At 31.3% G+C, this 16,970-nt stretch overlaps 1 protein-coding gene across 1 annotated transcript in view; it reads left to right on the top strand.

The window, feature by feature from the left end:
• LOC121411976 (cytoplasmic dynein 2 intermediate chain 1-like) overlaps window positions 1-16,970 on the top strand; it is a 44,294-nt gene that overhangs the window by 20,579 nt on the left and 6,745 nt on the right. Inside the window, exons 13-29 of the mRNA XM_041604888.1 lie at window positions 32-98; window positions 753-848; window positions 1,271-1,324; window positions 2,010-2,084; window positions 3,217-3,244; window positions 3,697-3,923; window positions 4,750-4,861; window positions 5,490-5,581; window positions 5,908-6,034; window positions 7,622-7,698; window positions 10,113-10,142; window positions 12,038-12,117; window positions 12,433-12,508; window positions 12,845-13,058; window positions 14,042-14,106; window positions 14,367-14,422; window positions 15,306-15,371. Coding sequence (XP_041460822.1) covers window positions 32-98; window positions 753-848; window positions 1,271-1,324; window positions 2,010-2,084; window positions 3,217-3,244; window positions 3,697-3,923; window positions 4,750-4,861; window positions 5,490-5,581; window positions 5,908-6,034; window positions 7,622-7,698; window positions 10,113-10,142; window positions 12,038-12,117; window positions 12,433-12,508; window positions 12,845-13,058; window positions 14,042-14,106; window positions 14,367-14,422; window positions 15,306-15,371 — 1,542 coding nt within the window. The remainder of the gene's footprint in view (window positions 1-31; window positions 99-752; window positions 849-1,270; window positions 1,325-2,009; window positions 2,085-3,216; window positions 3,245-3,696; window positions 3,924-4,749; window positions 4,862-5,489; window positions 5,582-5,907; window positions 6,035-7,621; window positions 7,699-10,112; window positions 10,143-12,037; window positions 12,118-12,432; window positions 12,509-12,844; window positions 13,059-14,041; window positions 14,107-14,366; window positions 14,423-15,305; window positions 15,372-16,970) is intronic.

The following is a 16,970-nucleotide window of genomic DNA, read 5'->3' on the forward strand; positions in this document are numbered from 1 at the left end:
GATAGAAGGAAATCAGAATATAAAATGGCAGAGATGAGAGACTGGAGGAGAAAGATAAAAAAGAAAGAAGACAGCATGAAAATAATCATGAAGATGAGGTAACTTGTATTTTCATTCTTCTCCATATGTACAGGCCACACTGTTTGGTGTATTACCATACTCTTATTCATGCTCTCACACTTTTCTCATGAATTTTATTATGGATTTACTTCACTTTCTGTAAGTTTTACTAATTTTCTATTCTCATTTTATTCTTTATATCTCATTCAATTATGTCTTTTGACTATGAATGGAATTGAATTGAATACATAGGTAACTGATTTGTTGGACGATCATATTATTTAATAGATGCTTGATTTATTGCGGCTGGATATCATGGAGCGTTGTGGCCCAGTGGATTAGTCTTCGGACTTTGAAACAGAGGGTTATGGGTTCTAATCCCAGCCATGGCGTAATTTCCTTCAGCAAGAAACTGATCCACAATGTGCTGCACTCAACCCAGGTGAGGTAAATGGGTACCGGTAGGAAGTAATGCCTTAAAAACCTGTGTGCGCTTTGAACGCCTAGCTTAGCCGGGTAATATAGGAGCACCTTGAGCACCTAACAAGGTGGATATGTGCGCAATGTAAATAACCTATATTATTATTATATCACCAGCTTTTATTTTCTTTGCTAGCAAGACACCATGTATGTTTTTATGATATATCAGTCATGCTTATTGTATGATATTGTTATTAATCTGTTGTATTTAGGATGATGTAGGAGAGGAGATTCACAATGCACCAGAAAGCAATGAGCAAAATCAAGAAGAATCAAACCAGGATTATGCTTATGAAGATGATTTTGAAGTAAGTGTGCTAAATACATATTTGATCACATGATTTATTGAAAAGTTCATTGAAAATCATAATGTATTGTATGTTCCTGTAGATGGCAAATATTGACATGATAACCACTGCATTGAGTTTGGAAGGATAAGTATTATTCATTCTCATAATATTTAACTGTAAAAGATTTGAAATAAAATTGTAACAAAATTGTTGGTGTTGATTGTGTTGATGTTGATGATGATGATGACAATAACGATAGTTATTGTGAAAGTGAAAATCAAAGTATAAGAAGAGTGTCAGTAACAAATATGATAAAAATGATACTCATATTGATCATGTATTTAATTCATAATGTGCCATTTATTAGCATCTAGCAAGGTTTTTCTTTGCAGCTCAATTATTTAGAATCTACTGGATTATATTTTTGTTTTTGTTTTCAGGATTATGATGATGACTTTGAAGATGATGATGAAGAAGACAATGACGATCCTGTAGTAAGTTTTTGTTGATATCCGTTCTTTTGTGTACTCTTGTGGAGATTCTGGGTCCATCCAGGTTAATTAGTAGCGAGAAATCTTTTGCAAATGTGATCTAGGGTAAAATGCTCACCAAAATCTTATTCACATAAACTCATGAGTGAAATCTCTGGATGCATATCATAAGATGGGCATTGGCATGAGAAGATCTGACTCCCTATATGTGGAACCTTCCTGAAATGATTTGTCTCTGTTTTTTGTAATGTGAAAACTTGTGATGCTTTCAAATCATTGCTGGAACAGTGAGAAAAATGAGGGTTGGACCTTGAAAAAACGTTTATTAGTTTATATGGAATGGCCTAGATTTAGGCAGCCAAGCTAATTTTAATGATGCAGAATATAATATAACATATGTTATGTTTATATTCTGTATAGGAAGAGACCAAGTCAATTTACACAAAGAAACAGTGTTAAACTGCAGTAAATCTGTGTTTTTACCCCAGCCTCCTCCCCCTCCAAACACAAGTGTATATGGGTGCGGGGAAGGACTTTGGAACAAACACTGAATTACTACAGTTTGATATTGTTTCCCTTGATTCTGTACATTTGAATGATTATTGATTTATCAAAATCACAGAGTTTATTGATATTCATTGGAATGGTGTGACATTTGCTTGGTTTGAATGATGATCTTATTTCTCAGATGCCAAGTGAGATTGATAACCTAAGGAGAGCAATGGCTGCTGAGAATGAAGCTTTGAGACGAAGTGCAGAATCAGTAAGTATTACTTACAGTCAAATTAAATACAATTGGCTTTACCGTGAAAATTCTGATCTATCTAATATAATTTTTTTTTTTGCATGTAAAGATAAAATCAGTTCTAGTGTTTCATATTCTATTATTGCCTGCCCCTTCCCTCTCCCCTAGATAAACAAAGTTGTCGTAATGAACAGGTAATTGATGGTCTCTTGGAATTCCTTTACTGAGTATCCATTATGTATGAATTGACTTGATATTTGCATGTAGGTCAACCCAAAAGTCATTCATGAATTTCAAAATTGCATTAAATTTGATTAAAAAATGAATTATTTACAATAACCAAAACTTCTTGTAAAATATTCAAGGTGTTGCACTTCTCTGTGGGAGCAAAATGCAAGTCGATGAGACTACTAAGTGCATTGTGCACTGTAGCCACTGTGATTTGCCCATATGATAACTGACTGATAAATTTATACTTGTTACAAAACTAAATTTAACGCTCATAATCAATAGACTGTTATAGACAGATTAATTTTTATGTCCTATGTCAGTGTCATAGAATAAAACAAAATACATAAGGATACAATACAAACATCAATCAAGTTCATATTTTATATCTATTATTATCAATCTTCTGTTCAATTGTATACTGTTATATTGATTAATTTGATATCTTATGTTTATGATTTAAAAATGAGCAATTAACTTTGTATGTTTATGGATGAAAGGAAGCAAGCCATGATGGATGTGGAATATGGCGTGACAGAGGGACATTTTCAATTTTAGACATAACTGTTTTAGGTTTATATGCCAATAATTGTATTATCTTTTCAAAGGTCTTGGGTGCTATAGTTTTAAAAAATCTGACTTTGAATGAAGGATTTCCCAAAATTCCTCTTGTAATGTGATGTTTTCAAATATTATTATTGATTTAAATGCAGTTTCAGGAGGCATATGAATAAAAAAAATATTAACATGTAAATTGTTGTTGGTTGAAATAGATATAAATTAATAACTTGAAGTTGGTCATATTTTCTATAGGTATATGTCTCTGCTTTTTCACTAATTTAAAAATTTATTGAATTTGTAAATAAGGGATTACATGTATTACGTATCTTATATATGATATTTGAAATTGTTCCTTCTTTAGCGTGACTCAAGATCACAACAATCAAGTGGTAAGTTTCATGAGCTGCTATTTCATACAATTATTTCCTTGTTTTAGACATTGTTCTACTTTGTTTATTCGAATTGTATTATTCCCTGCCAAAATGACATTGAAATAATCTGGTTGATAGTTACACTGTAGTTCTCAAAGTGTTTGTTTAAAAAAAATCAGCAGATGTCATTCAGTATCCTGACTGTGCAATAGAAATGGCAGATGATGATGGTGATATGAAGGTATGATAATAATTAGAAATATTTTTTGTCATAGCTATTAATACAAGAAAAGTAATATTAGAGGTATGATAATAAATTAATTGACGTAATCTTTGTTTACAAAATAGCATTCAGTAAAATGATGTCTTACATTTTGGAATGTGGAGTTTAACACCTTATGGTTGTTTATTAATGCTTCATTGTGAGAACAATGGTGACAGATACTAATTCTTGTTATTTTTTTTTGCAGCAAACACCCGTCCAACCACTTCTCGAACAGGGCGTACCTTTATTAATTTTGTAGCAGCCAAGCAGCGTGAGATTAGTGATCAGGTTTCTCAAAGGACTAAGAAAAGAGGTCAAGAACTCATGACCTTGATTGACCTTGACTCAACAGGTTTTGATATCTTTGATATGCCTCCTGTTAGGGAATATGACCGCTACATCGCAAGCTTTGGCCGCTCAAACACTAAACAGGTATTTCATGATATCTCTATATGACATTTCTTTTAAAAAACTAACCTTGAGATTTACTTCCAAATGAAACATATCAGGCAAAACTCAAATGGTTGATTGCATGAATATAGGCAGCTCAGCTAAGGCCGAGGTAATAATATCAAGCTCTTTGTATCCTTGGCCAAAAAATGCTATTCAAGTCCAGCTATTATTGTTATTATTAAGTTTTGATTGATACCAAGTTTCTCATAGTTGGATAAATATTTTTTATGATATTGGAGATTTTACAGTTTTGTCAAATTGATATGTATGGAATTACTTTGGTGTAGCTGAACTTTTGACTCTAATTGTAGCTTGCACCAAACTGATATTTAGTTAACAGGTATATGAAAATTGAATTTTGATTTAATTTAAATTGAATCCATCCATATTATATGTTTGAAATAGAATCTGATATAGAAATACTCTGACGTTAATTTTGTTCATCTTGGGCCAGGCAGCCACCGTGCAGTGCCAGATTGACATTGCTCTATCCCTCAAATCGTTGAATGCCAAACAAGGGTAGCAGAAACTCCCATCTTTTAATGTTGATTTGGTCTGACATTGCCGGGGCTTGAAACTCTTTGTTGTGAGATGGATACTCTACCAACTGTGCCATTATTACTTTCCATCCTCAATATTGCTTTTGAATGTATTAGAGTTTGCATCTCTTTTGGATGATGGATGTGGGTTTATTGTATAATGCTAAATGGGATGCAGTTGGTTGATGTGGCAACCTTGCATTTATTGTAAAGGTATGAGGTCAAAGGTCAAGGGATTGATGTTCATTGAATCTCATTCTATTCAGGCTTTTGTACAGTGCAATGATGATAACTTAGATCGTGATATACAGACTGAAGAGATTGATAAGAATGATAGATGGACCCAACATCCACAAGAAGGTAGTGCTGCTACAGGAGGTAAATTCAAATTATAATTATTTTCAAGCTAAGAGGAGGAGGAGAGGGAGGGCGGGGGCATTAGGCTTAGTAAATTAGTTTTCATGAAGATACCTTTATCAACATCATTTTGGGGTTACAAGTATGTAGGTTTTTATTTACATGCAATGCTATTTAGTGAAAGCTTGCCAGTTCTATAACAGATTCTGTGTTATTCTCTGTACATTACATTTGTTATATATTTTTAGTTCTACATATATCTGCATAAAACAGTGGAAACTTATTTGTTTGTTTCGTTTTTTTCTTCTTCAAAATTTGTTATTGATTTTTTGTGTTATGGGTGATATCAAACAATAAATTAATTGAAAATTTGGCTTTAGAAAGTGTTAAGCAGTTTGTATCCTCTTTTGCAAGGATTACAATTTTCTTTTACCCAATCAATTTGATTGTTTGTAAGGTTATAGAATCAATTGATGAATTGAATTTTCATTTCACAAGCTGTTACATATCTCCTGTGAATGAGTGTGCTTGATGAAACGTCTGAGAAAAAACTATTTTGTATATTTCCCCAGGTTCTCTCATTTCAGTTTATTGTTTATATATATATATTATTGTCGATATGATATGATTTTTTTTTAATCTTTGGCAGGAAGCAATGTCAAAGGAGAGAGTGATGAAGTACCACTAGAAAGAGAGACAAACTCATTACAGTTCAATCGCTTTGTGGAGAATGCCACTCAGGTAATGTAAAGAAAGATTTGATCTTTGTTTGTAGTAAGTTTAAATAATCTTTCTGATGTGAGATACTTGTGTCAGTGTCACACTAGGTTGTAGAATATACCTATCTCTTTAAGAATCTTGCATAAACCAATCTTTTAATTGGACAAAAGTTGAGTTGTAATTTCATAAATGCCTGCAACCCTCTTTCCCCAAACGGGGCATAGAGAATATGTGAATACACAGTATTGACTTTTGAAATAAAGTAATACTACCTCTATGTCAAAATGTTATTATTCTTCAAATTTTGACCATGTTATCATGTTTTACTCCATATTTTTTGTTATCAGCTGATCTCTGTCCTGTTAGATGAGCAATTGGCCAATAGAGTAGGAGGCAAGCTGGAGAGTAATAAGAGGAGTATTGTATTCAGTGATGGTTATACACTTATGAATACTGGTACTCCTATACTACAAGGTATTTAGGTTTTATTTATTATTATTTTTTTGCAAAAGTAATCAGGGTCTTTTAATATGAATACCGGTAAATACAATTAGTATTTTCATAATATGATCGTGATTTTTTGTGGCCATTTGTGATAGACTTACAATGAAATGAATTGTACAAATGTTATGTTCAACGTTAATAAAAACTGACATTTATTATGATTATTGTAAGATTGTGTTATTATGAAACAAGTTGCCATTTAAATGTGAAGCAGTGGGCAAAGAAATTTATTTTTTATATATATATTTTCTGTCAATTGTAAAATGCTTTAAAGCCAATGCACTGGCAAGGCTTACTTGTTGAACAGGTACATATTTGTGTTTTAAAAGTTATAAAATGGCATGCCTTTCCCTTGCAAAAGCATGTACCATTCTATATTCAACCATAGTTTCTGGTCAGACAGCCAAGGCTAAACTTTTGTCCTAGTTAACATGCCAGTTAATTTTATATTCATAGACGTGTACATTTTTTTACAGTCCATCATATAATTTTTTAATAGAAATTTTATACTGTAGCAATTTTAACCAGCTTTCATAACAAATCTGTCATCTTTAGCAAACGATACAACTGATATTGATTGGGCAGTTTGTTTTTATCTTACGAAAACAAACATTGCTGTCATTGCAGTATTTTTTTTATATTTTATACAAAGGGCCAAATAGTAAGGCATAGTAGTTATGTGCAAAATAGTAATGACCTTATATACAAATAATTAATGTTTGTGAGTTCAACGGATAGAGTACTTCAAGATAAATGCCAGTTGTGGTAACGATATCAAAATGACTTTTTACAGAATCTAATATAATGACCACACAAGTGTCTGTTTGTATGAATAAAAAATATGTGCCAAAGGTTCCTAGAAGAAACAGTGTAATTTCTGAGAAATAAGCAAAATAAGCGCGTATTCGGTCACTTCCGTCGGGTCTTTATTCCAGCAATAATAATACACTGTCCCACGTGTGCCTATCTGTGTTGGCGATCTTCAGTGTGATCGTATTTCAGCTTAGATTTTATGATTTCACAAAGTTCAGTTTATGTAACTGTACCAGATGATATAGTCATACTTAACCTTGGTTTACAGACTTGATGATATAGTCATGCTAACCTTGGTTTTACAGACTTTCTCACGAAATTAGTGTTTTACTGCAACTACTATCATTTAGCTTTCATGAGTCAAAAGATGAAATAATCCATTCAATGAGGCACAGCTGAGTTGAATGGATCATTCATTTCATTTTTCACCGAATATTTTTCACTAATATTTTGATATGTGAAGGTATCAAAGGATTTTCTATATTTATTCAATATTGACATTTTATTGTTTGATTTTATAGAAAAATAAAACAAATAATTCACTTTAAAACAAAATTTGTGTTCATATTCATCGTGAGTAAGTAAATGCCCCTTATCGTCAATTAAGTCATTAATCTAATGCCCTTTTCATACCACGATTTAAAAAATACAGACTTATTACCTATTTGAATACAATTGTTTATCCACAAAGGGTAAGTAAGCCAACTATCTTAAACTCTTAGCCATCTTTATCTTTTCTTGCAGGGCGTTCTATCGTCAGAGTAGTAATTCACCCAGTTCAAACAAACTTAATCATCACCATGCATTCTATGCCTAAAACAGTAAGTTATTCATTCAAATATTTCTTTGGTTGAATGAGTTCTGGTATATTGGATGAATTTTATCATTCATCATTTTCTTGTGAGAAAACAATATCAAGAAAAGAATTGATAATGAAATGAAAATGTATATTGTATTTATAAGCACTTCCCCTCTCCCAGTAAAATACAATTATGTACCAATTTTTATTATGTATGTTTGTAGTCCTATCTGAAAGGAAGTATCAGGACTTCCACTTGTAAATTATCTTATATGTAATTTAAATGACTGAGTAATATGTTCATTATTCAAATGAACTTTTCCTGATTAAAAAGTTCTTAGATTGTTTATATATTATGCGCTATGACAACTCAACTGTATATTTATATTAGTAATCAAAAGAAATCCTGCTTTATAGGTATTAATGTCAAGCCACTTTTTATCACCAGGAAGCTGTTTCATAAATTTTATTTTTAAAACTTTCATTTATGGAAGATTTATGAACAAGAATATGATGTGGCAATATGTTAGCCTTACTATTTAACATTCAACTTATAAATTTGATATGATTACATTTGAAGTTTGGAAATAAAAAACTGCTTTATTCGGAAATACAATTTTACAGGATGTATATCAAAGATTTACATATTTCAAATTTGAGTGGTTGAAAAACCCATTTCTATGTTTCAATATTTTAGTTTTTTCTTAAGTTATTTGTAAAGTAACTCAGTATTTTACAAAATGCATTTTGAAATAGCCTTCAAATCTATTGACACTTTTTTTTGCAATTGTTGTTTTGTTAATGAAATGTTTGAATGATGTTCTAATTCCAGTCAACTGATTGTGTGAGCAACTTTTGTATTAATAATTGCACTTTTAATCTGCCCCCCCCCAAAAAAAAAATTTTTTTGGTGCAAATAACAAACAATAAAAATAGACATAGACTTTGCTGAAAAATATACTTCCAATAGGACAAAGTTGCTTTCTAATCGTTTTTGTTCTCATGACTGCATTGCAGAAGTAGAACATACATGTAGTTGCTCCTTTCTTATCACGGTATTGGCACCGTTGTCATCATCAAAATTTTAACCTAAAAAGTTTTTGGGATGTTATCATAACTTTGAAAGTAAAAAACCTATTTCAATTCAATTCAAATTTTCATGAAACTTGGACATATTGGTAATTATATTTGAGGTTTGGCGTGTTGTCGTATCAACATGAAGACCTTAAAACAAAGGTTGAGATTTTAGATTATGAAGTTAATTTGAGTCTCTTTTCTATGAAATTTTGTCATGATAATTTCAGTTTGTTTAAAGTCAATTAAGTCAATTTTTTATTAAAAAAAAGGCTTTTGAGATGTTTATCAGAGATTTAAGAAATCACATGAAATCAACAGAAATGTTACCATGTTCAGTCAATAAAGTCAAAGTATTACAAACAGAATTGAAATTGTATAGATTATTTTTCTTATTCTATGAAGCTTGTAAACAAGGAATATCATGTATTAATGATTATATGAGTAAACTTTTAGGTCATTGAATTCAAGATCAAAGGTAGTTTCCTGTCTAAGACGAAGATGAAAATCCCCCCCCCCAAAAAAAAAAGGAAGAAAGAAGATCTCAAAAGAATCACTTATGCTATTTCACTGTCGGCATTGCTGACAGCAATGCTGTTGCTGTCATTGCATTTCACTGTCAGCATGAGCATTGCTGTAGTAATGAATTACATTGTGCAGGGGTAAATGCTTATTTTTTTCATATATAATTCTGTAGATTTCATTACTTTCAGAATTGGTTCAAATTTTGATTTAATTTTCAGTTTTTAATTTATATTTTTCTTGTGTTTTCCCTCTGAACTTTTCATTTACTCATCTTTAATGATTATTTTTGTCTATTTACCCTTTAAACATATTTTGGGGATATATATAAATTTTGTTTTTCTTCTCTTCTTTTGGTCTGGATTATCTGCATGCTTATATTTTTCTTTTGTGTAATATTTTCTTGAAAATCACCCTTGTCTTTACATACAATTATGTAATCAAACTGATTATACTAACAATGAACTATCCTTTCACTCTATATCACTGCTACTGCTGCTGCTTCTAATACTACTTCTACTACTATTACTACTACTACTACTACTACTACTACTGCTGCTACTACTGCTGCTACTACTACTACTACTACTACTACTACTACTACTACTACTATAACTACTATTTCTACTACTACTACTACTATTCTTCTACTGCTACTACTTTTTCAATTCATATGTATTTTATGTAACTAATATATTTTACTGTATTATTATTATAATACTCTCACTCCCTTTTGTTTGTAATGTGATTAATGCCCCACTCTACCACTTCTACCACTCACTCCATATCAACTGTTAAACACCATTCCACCACTCACAATGTGTGTGCTGTGTTGCACAGGATTTAATGAACATTGATGACAAAGATTTGGTGAGTGTCAGTTACCCTTTCTTTGAAATATAAACAAAATGCTTAATGTACTAATTCTAACAATAAATGTACATAAAGTATTAACTTGTCAACATAGGATTGATTTCAGCCGAGTTGAAGCTACAGCTCATTCCAGTTTGATAGGACCTCACGCATGTTTAGATCATAATTTAACTTTGATTGTCATGTGTGAGACAATTGTAGAATTGACATTATATGAATTATTCTGCCCCAATTTAAATATAAAAGCGAGGCAAATAGGGTCTTTGATAAAGTTCTTTATGAAATTGAAAGGACTAATTTATGTAAGTGATTCACCTGTGGGAGAAACTTTTATCCAGCTTTATTCAGCCTTGACTGCATCCTTGATGTGCTTGTGTCAAACTAATGAGATTACCCTTTGCCCTAAAACTATATGATTAGCTATGTGAATGGAACAGGTCATGTCAATTGTTCCACATGTAGCTGAAATCAAAATTGACTGATAAATGTTGGAAGCAGTTTAGAAATACAAGGAAGTTTTCTTGAAATATTGATCGTTGTACATGTATGAGCTTGTACATGTATATTCATATCCAATGCAGATTATTCAACACCGTCTTTAGTCAGTTTTTCGAACCTTTTTCAGTTTGCTTCTAAAATTGGAGATGAGCTGTAAGAAAGAAATAACAGTATGGGTTGTCTGGTTTCTAATTTAAACTGTCCTGTGTTGCTGTAAAGGTGTTGGTGGGAAAATTGGAATCATTTCACCAAAGGATATACAATGTGCTTTGTAAACTAAAAAAAAAAGAAATGATTAGAAAATTATGATGTTAGGATTTGAAGATTCAAAATTATTTTTGGGCGATTAGTTTTAAATTCAGACTGCACATTTTGCAAGGAATTAGAGGTGAACACTTCATTTGTCTTCATATTTCTTATCAATACTTTGTCTACATCAACATTCTATTTGATATAAGGCATGAATCATGATGCACTACTGTACATTCATTGTAGCAATGTCACAGAATGTGTGTTGATAATAAATGTAGATAGAATATGCATGTTATCTTCATTTGCATGGGATAGTAGAAACTAATATAGTATTACATTCCTCCTTTGGGGTATATAATATCAATATATATGTTTTGAAAATTATATAATTGCATTATTTTTTATTATTACCATGACTTGAGTGACCATGGTTATATATTGACTAACATATATATATATTTCTTTTTCAAGGGAGATGGTGTATATAACACCGTACCTTAATATCTTGTTATATATGATATATTGAACAGGGTATTGTCATACTATATAATTCAATTATGAAAAAAAAAGGTATGAGATTACAGTCATGAAAAATGATATTTACCTTGTCATTCAATGATGAAGATGCATTTTCCAGTATTAAAACAAAATTGTTTATCCCAGATTCTTTGAAATATAACTTCATCTACATTTAGCTTTATTTTTCAGTTATTTCGTTAAAAATTTTGATAGATTACATGTATTATTAGCAGAATTTCCATGAATATTTGCTAGAAATTGGAAGTAATGTTAGGACTTGTCTGGGAACCAAATAAAAGGTTTATTTGTATCAGTATTACTTGTGATTTATTGATGATTCTAGACCTCAATTGTATAAATTTGTTATTTCCTCTTCAAAGTTGAACAATCTATTATATATTTGTCCATCTTCTTTAAAGAAGGAGAATAAAAATGTAAAATCTGATAAAGTAAAAAGTTTTAATGTTCAAATTTATTTTATTGGGATGGACATCAAAGGAACTTTACAGCAAGTCAGTCAACTTACTTCCTGTCAGTAAAGAAGGGATGAGATATATACTCCATGCGAGCTCATGATTATATTTCTACTGAAATGCAATTGTTTATTTTCTTAATATTTGTAGAAAGTGCTAGAGAAAGCAGGCTTAACTAATAGAGGGCTATTGTGTGTTTGGAATATTAATGAGCCTTCAAGACCACAAAAGTAAGTAATCATCAAATAACTCTTTATATGTTTGTATCATATTCATTATACTGTTCTATTTGACATTTATATTTTTTTTAAAATCTTGGATGAATATACCGGTATCTCCATATGGTACAACATCAAATCTCCATTATTGGCCAATCACCATTCATTGCTCACATTTGATATTTATACATAAAAAATGTTCTATAGTATCTCTCTGTTTTATCATCATCAGTAAAATATTAAACTCTGGCTTAAAGCTTATAAAAAGTATAGCTGTGAATAAAGTATGATAATCCTGACAATTTTTTTTATATTACTTACCACTAGGATCCTGGTGTTGAAGTCTGTTCCTACAACATGTACCTTTAGTCCATCCAAGGCAACAATGGCTTTCTGTGGAACAGTAAGTCCTTCTATCCTCATTTTGGTTTCATTTATGTGATGTATCTTGCCATGATAGATGGCTCTATTTGTGGTAGTCCCAATATCAATCATCATATCTACTTACAGTAACATTAATAGATCATAGGCATATCCATTTGTTTCAATCTTTACATGTTTCAAGTAAAATCTTCAAAGTTAAAGAACAGTATTGTGAACTGCACTTCTGTTTAAATTTAACAATGGTTTAATTGAGCGAAATTGAAGCATATTAGTATTGTAATGAAATGGATTGTTTCTGTTGATTACCTATTCCAGAAGTGCTTAATATTGGATTTTAAAAATGATTCCCCCCTAGGTTGATGGTTCAGTGTGTGTATGGGATCTTAGAGAACCTCCCAGTATGCATCAGAAGTGTGAGTTTGGTTGGGGTCATATAATGGTTAGAGTACCAACCTATAGTACAGAGGCTGGTTGTCCTGAGGAGAGTCATCATAGTAGAGTGGCTGCTATGCAACCTATTATCAGCTCAGATGATGCACAGAAAGCAACAACCAAGTCAAACTTAAATGGTAAGCAGAATGATAGGAATATAGGTTCAGCAGCTATTCAGCTTAGTTACATATACTTTCAGGATCTTTGACATATTTTATTGTATTGCAAAGTATGCTTGTATAACTATTAATATACAATAAATTTGTTAATGTAGAATAAACAGAAATCATCCCTTAATGGATATACATGCTAAATAAATGAATTAGTGATAAAAATTATTCTCTCTATGTACATCACAACAATGTTTTGTTTCTACATGCACCGGTAGCTACATGTATTATATTGAATTCAGAGAAAATAACTAAAATGATTATTCATTTCAGATATCTGTATGTGTGATCTACTACAGGTTTATCATTATTTATCATACCATAAGAGAGAATTGAAAGTAATTCATACAAGATTAGCAATCATATAGAATCTCACATTGTCTATTTTACCATTGTACTGAGGTTAGTGGTCATTGTTCCATGACCATGGATTGTTCGCAATAGTTCTATTGTTCTATGTTGTGTCCTGGTTAGAGTACAATACCAGTATCATCATATACCTATTTCAAAGAACCCAGAAAGATGTGAAGTACTTCATATATTGCTCTATGTGATGACTCATTTGTTACAATAGAGAACAATAGATTGAGTGGTGAGTTGTAATCAATAGACCAAATGAGTTGTATACTGCCTCATGGGTAAGGTGATTCTAATGATGTGCAGAGTTCATATTTGTTTCTTCTGATAGTTTTGATTATCAGTACAAGAATATATTTTTATCATACAACATAGGCCATCACCAGCTTTGCCCTGTCTTAGTATGTAACTACATCATTTATGAAGTTTGAAATTTGATTGGTTTGTAAACATCACAATTCATTTGAGAGTAATTTGAGACTTTGCTGTGAATTTATCATTTTTTCATCTTCAGGCTATTGCTAAAACTGGGTGAAAGAGGAGGCTATGATTGTTGTAAAAATTGAAGAAGTATATGTTTTATTATCTTCCAGATGACTCAGTGGGATTTTCCTTTCAGTTGGCAACAGTGGATGAGAAAGGCACCATCAGTTTCTGGGTATGTTCAGATATTTTTGCTACTTATCATATGCCTTTAAAACATGAATTATTTTTCTGCAGCATCCGTAAGATTATTTGTGTAGAACATTTAATATATACATTGGAGAAGAAATTACACAATTTAATTATGTAAACCATTAATTAGCTGCACTTGGAAGTAGTTGTTAACAGCAATGTAGGTCATTCACTTGACTCACATTCTTCTTCATCTTGGATCATTAATCAATGTTTATTAAATTTTCATATTTTTAATTGTAGGTTGTCATAGAGATTGACAAGCCTGATGATGCGGGTTCAGAGTCTGATCTTGGTAAGTATACTTAAATGTATCATATAATCAACAACAAAAAATCCAATTATATAATTGATTGCGTGAGATTTAACTCAGGAGTGCATTCAAGCTAGGTAGTACGAAAGTAACACTACCAGGGGAGTGTTTCATGAAAGGACTTGTCGGATGTTTTATCCGACAAGTCCTGTTTTATCTGACAGTTACTATGGCAAGAGTGATTCTCAGCCAATCATTATCAAGGAAAGTTGTCAGATCTGACAGCTTGTCGGATGAAAATGTTGATGAAATGCTCCCCAGGTGGGTGTTTCATAAAGCTGTTCTTAAGATACGAACGACTTTACGCATGACTGGAACATGTTCTTAGGTCATAACTCAATTACACAGTGATATCACATAGCACAAGAAAGGATCACCAGTCGTGCGTAAAGTCATTCGTATCTTAAGAACAGCTTTATGAAACACCCACCAGGTGTACCCTATGTAACACAATGGTATGGCTAAATTGTACATATTCTATCCGGCTACACTGTATTTCCTAAATTGCAATTGACCACAAGGTAACATTTCCTTCTTTGTGATTCATGTACAATATACCTTAGAGCTTTTTGTTTATTTGAATATGTGTTGTAGCATATAGGCTGTAATATTAAGAATATTATTTACCAATGTCCCACACAAACAATATACAATTGGGTGACTATTACACTGCAACCTGTAAATTGGTCCTGTATTGCCAGCTTGGCTGTGATATTGATCATCCAGCAATATAGAATTTTATAAAAAATTTCAAGAGGTGAGTTCTTAGATATATAGGATAGGGGTTCTGTGATATATTTACATAGCAATTTTCAGTTCTGACATTATTTATGCTTTAAATATTCTTGATATATGCTCTATTTTGAAAGGCTTGGTACCAGGGGTAGAGTCAAACTCATCAAAAGTTCATCTATACAACTGCAGATTCCAACAAGGTAGGTCTTTCTCCATTCAGTTGAATTAAACCTACATTATGTGTTAGGAGTAATTTTCAAAGTGCTTTGTACATTGCAGAAGCTATCTTTCATGTTGTCTGTAGTTAAGGGCTGTAAAGTCTGAAAAGAAGGTCTGGGGTGGTATTCTGAAAACGTTCTTATCTTTTTTCTTATCTCATTGAGATAAGAAGACACTAAAATCGTTGCAAATCGGTATTCTGAAAATCTTCTTAACGCGTTCTTATCTCTGTAAGGACTGCCCCTTCTTATCTTCAACACGCCCATTTTTAGGATACTACCAATCAAAATAGGCCTTATATTATCAGTTTAACCAATAGAAGCATTTCTCATGTCAAGAGAGTGTCATGGGTACTGCGCGTACACTATTTCTGGCGCATTGCGCGAAAAATAGGCATTTTATACGCAATGACTGATTATTATTTCGAGACGTGCACAAAAGAAAGAAACAAAGGAAGAGAAAAAGAAGGAATAAAAAATGTAAAAGATGAAGGAAGAGAGAAAAAAGGAAAATGAAACAAAGAAGAGAGAGAGAAAGAAAGAAAAGGATAAGTGAGAAAAGAGTAATTAAGAGTAATTAAAGCAAAAATAAAGACTCAGAAAGAAAGAAATCAAAAGAAAGGTTAATTCAAATAAAGACAGAAAAATAACGAAAAGGGAAAGTAAGAAGGCAGGCAAAATAAAGAATGAATCAGAAAACAGAAAAAGAAAAGAAGAAAAATTAATGGAGAGAATAAAGAAAAAAAGATTCGAAGAAAGTAATAGAAGAATGACGGAGAGAGGAAAGAAAGTAAAGAAAGAGAGTAAATAAAGGACGAACGAAAAAAGAATGAGCTAAAATTAATTTTTAAAAAAGAAGAAAGAATGACGCAAAAGTGACAGAAAGCAGAAGAAAATTAAATTGAACGAACGAAAAAATGATACAAAAGTACCCCAAAATACAAAGAAAAAAATAATGAAAGAAAGATATTAAAGAAAAATAAGGAAACAAAAAGCTTTAAAAATTAGGGGAAGGAAGAAAGAAAGAAAAAGGAAAAAATAAAATGAATGAAGAAAACAAATAAAAAGACTAAATAATGAATGAAAGAAAGAAAATAAAGGAAGAAAAAAAATTGCAAAAATAGAGTGAAGATAGAAAGAAAATGGGAGAAAGAAAAGAAAAAAGGGGAAAGGAAAAAAATAAAGAAAAGAAAAAAAAAGGGAAAAAAAGGGAAAAAAAAAATAAACAAAAAATAAAACCAAGGAAAAAGATAAAAAAAACCAAGGAAGAGATAATAAAAATCAAAGGAATAAACAAATATATAGAAATGAAAAATGAAAGATGAAAGATACAGGCAACAAAAAGAAAAGTGAAAATGAATAAAAAAAAAGAAAAAAGGATAGAAAGAGGAAAAAAAAAGGTGAAAAAAGAAAGAATGATCGTTATTACCAGTGGCCATCTATTTTGAGCAAGGAAAAAACCATCGTGAGATGTGATAACCCTTTATATATCTTAAATGTTATCATAAATATCATGAAAGATAACAGATAAGAACGTTTTCAGAATACCACTTATCTTTATTTTGTTCTTATCTTTTTAGC

This window comes from Lytechinus variegatus, chromosome 3, assembly GCF_018143015.1.
Source record: "Lytechinus variegatus isolate NC3 chromosome 3, Lvar_3.0, whole genome shotgun sequence".
Lineage (NCBI taxonomy): Eukaryota > Metazoa > Echinodermata > Echinoidea > Temnopleuroida > Toxopneustidae > Lytechinus > Lytechinus variegatus.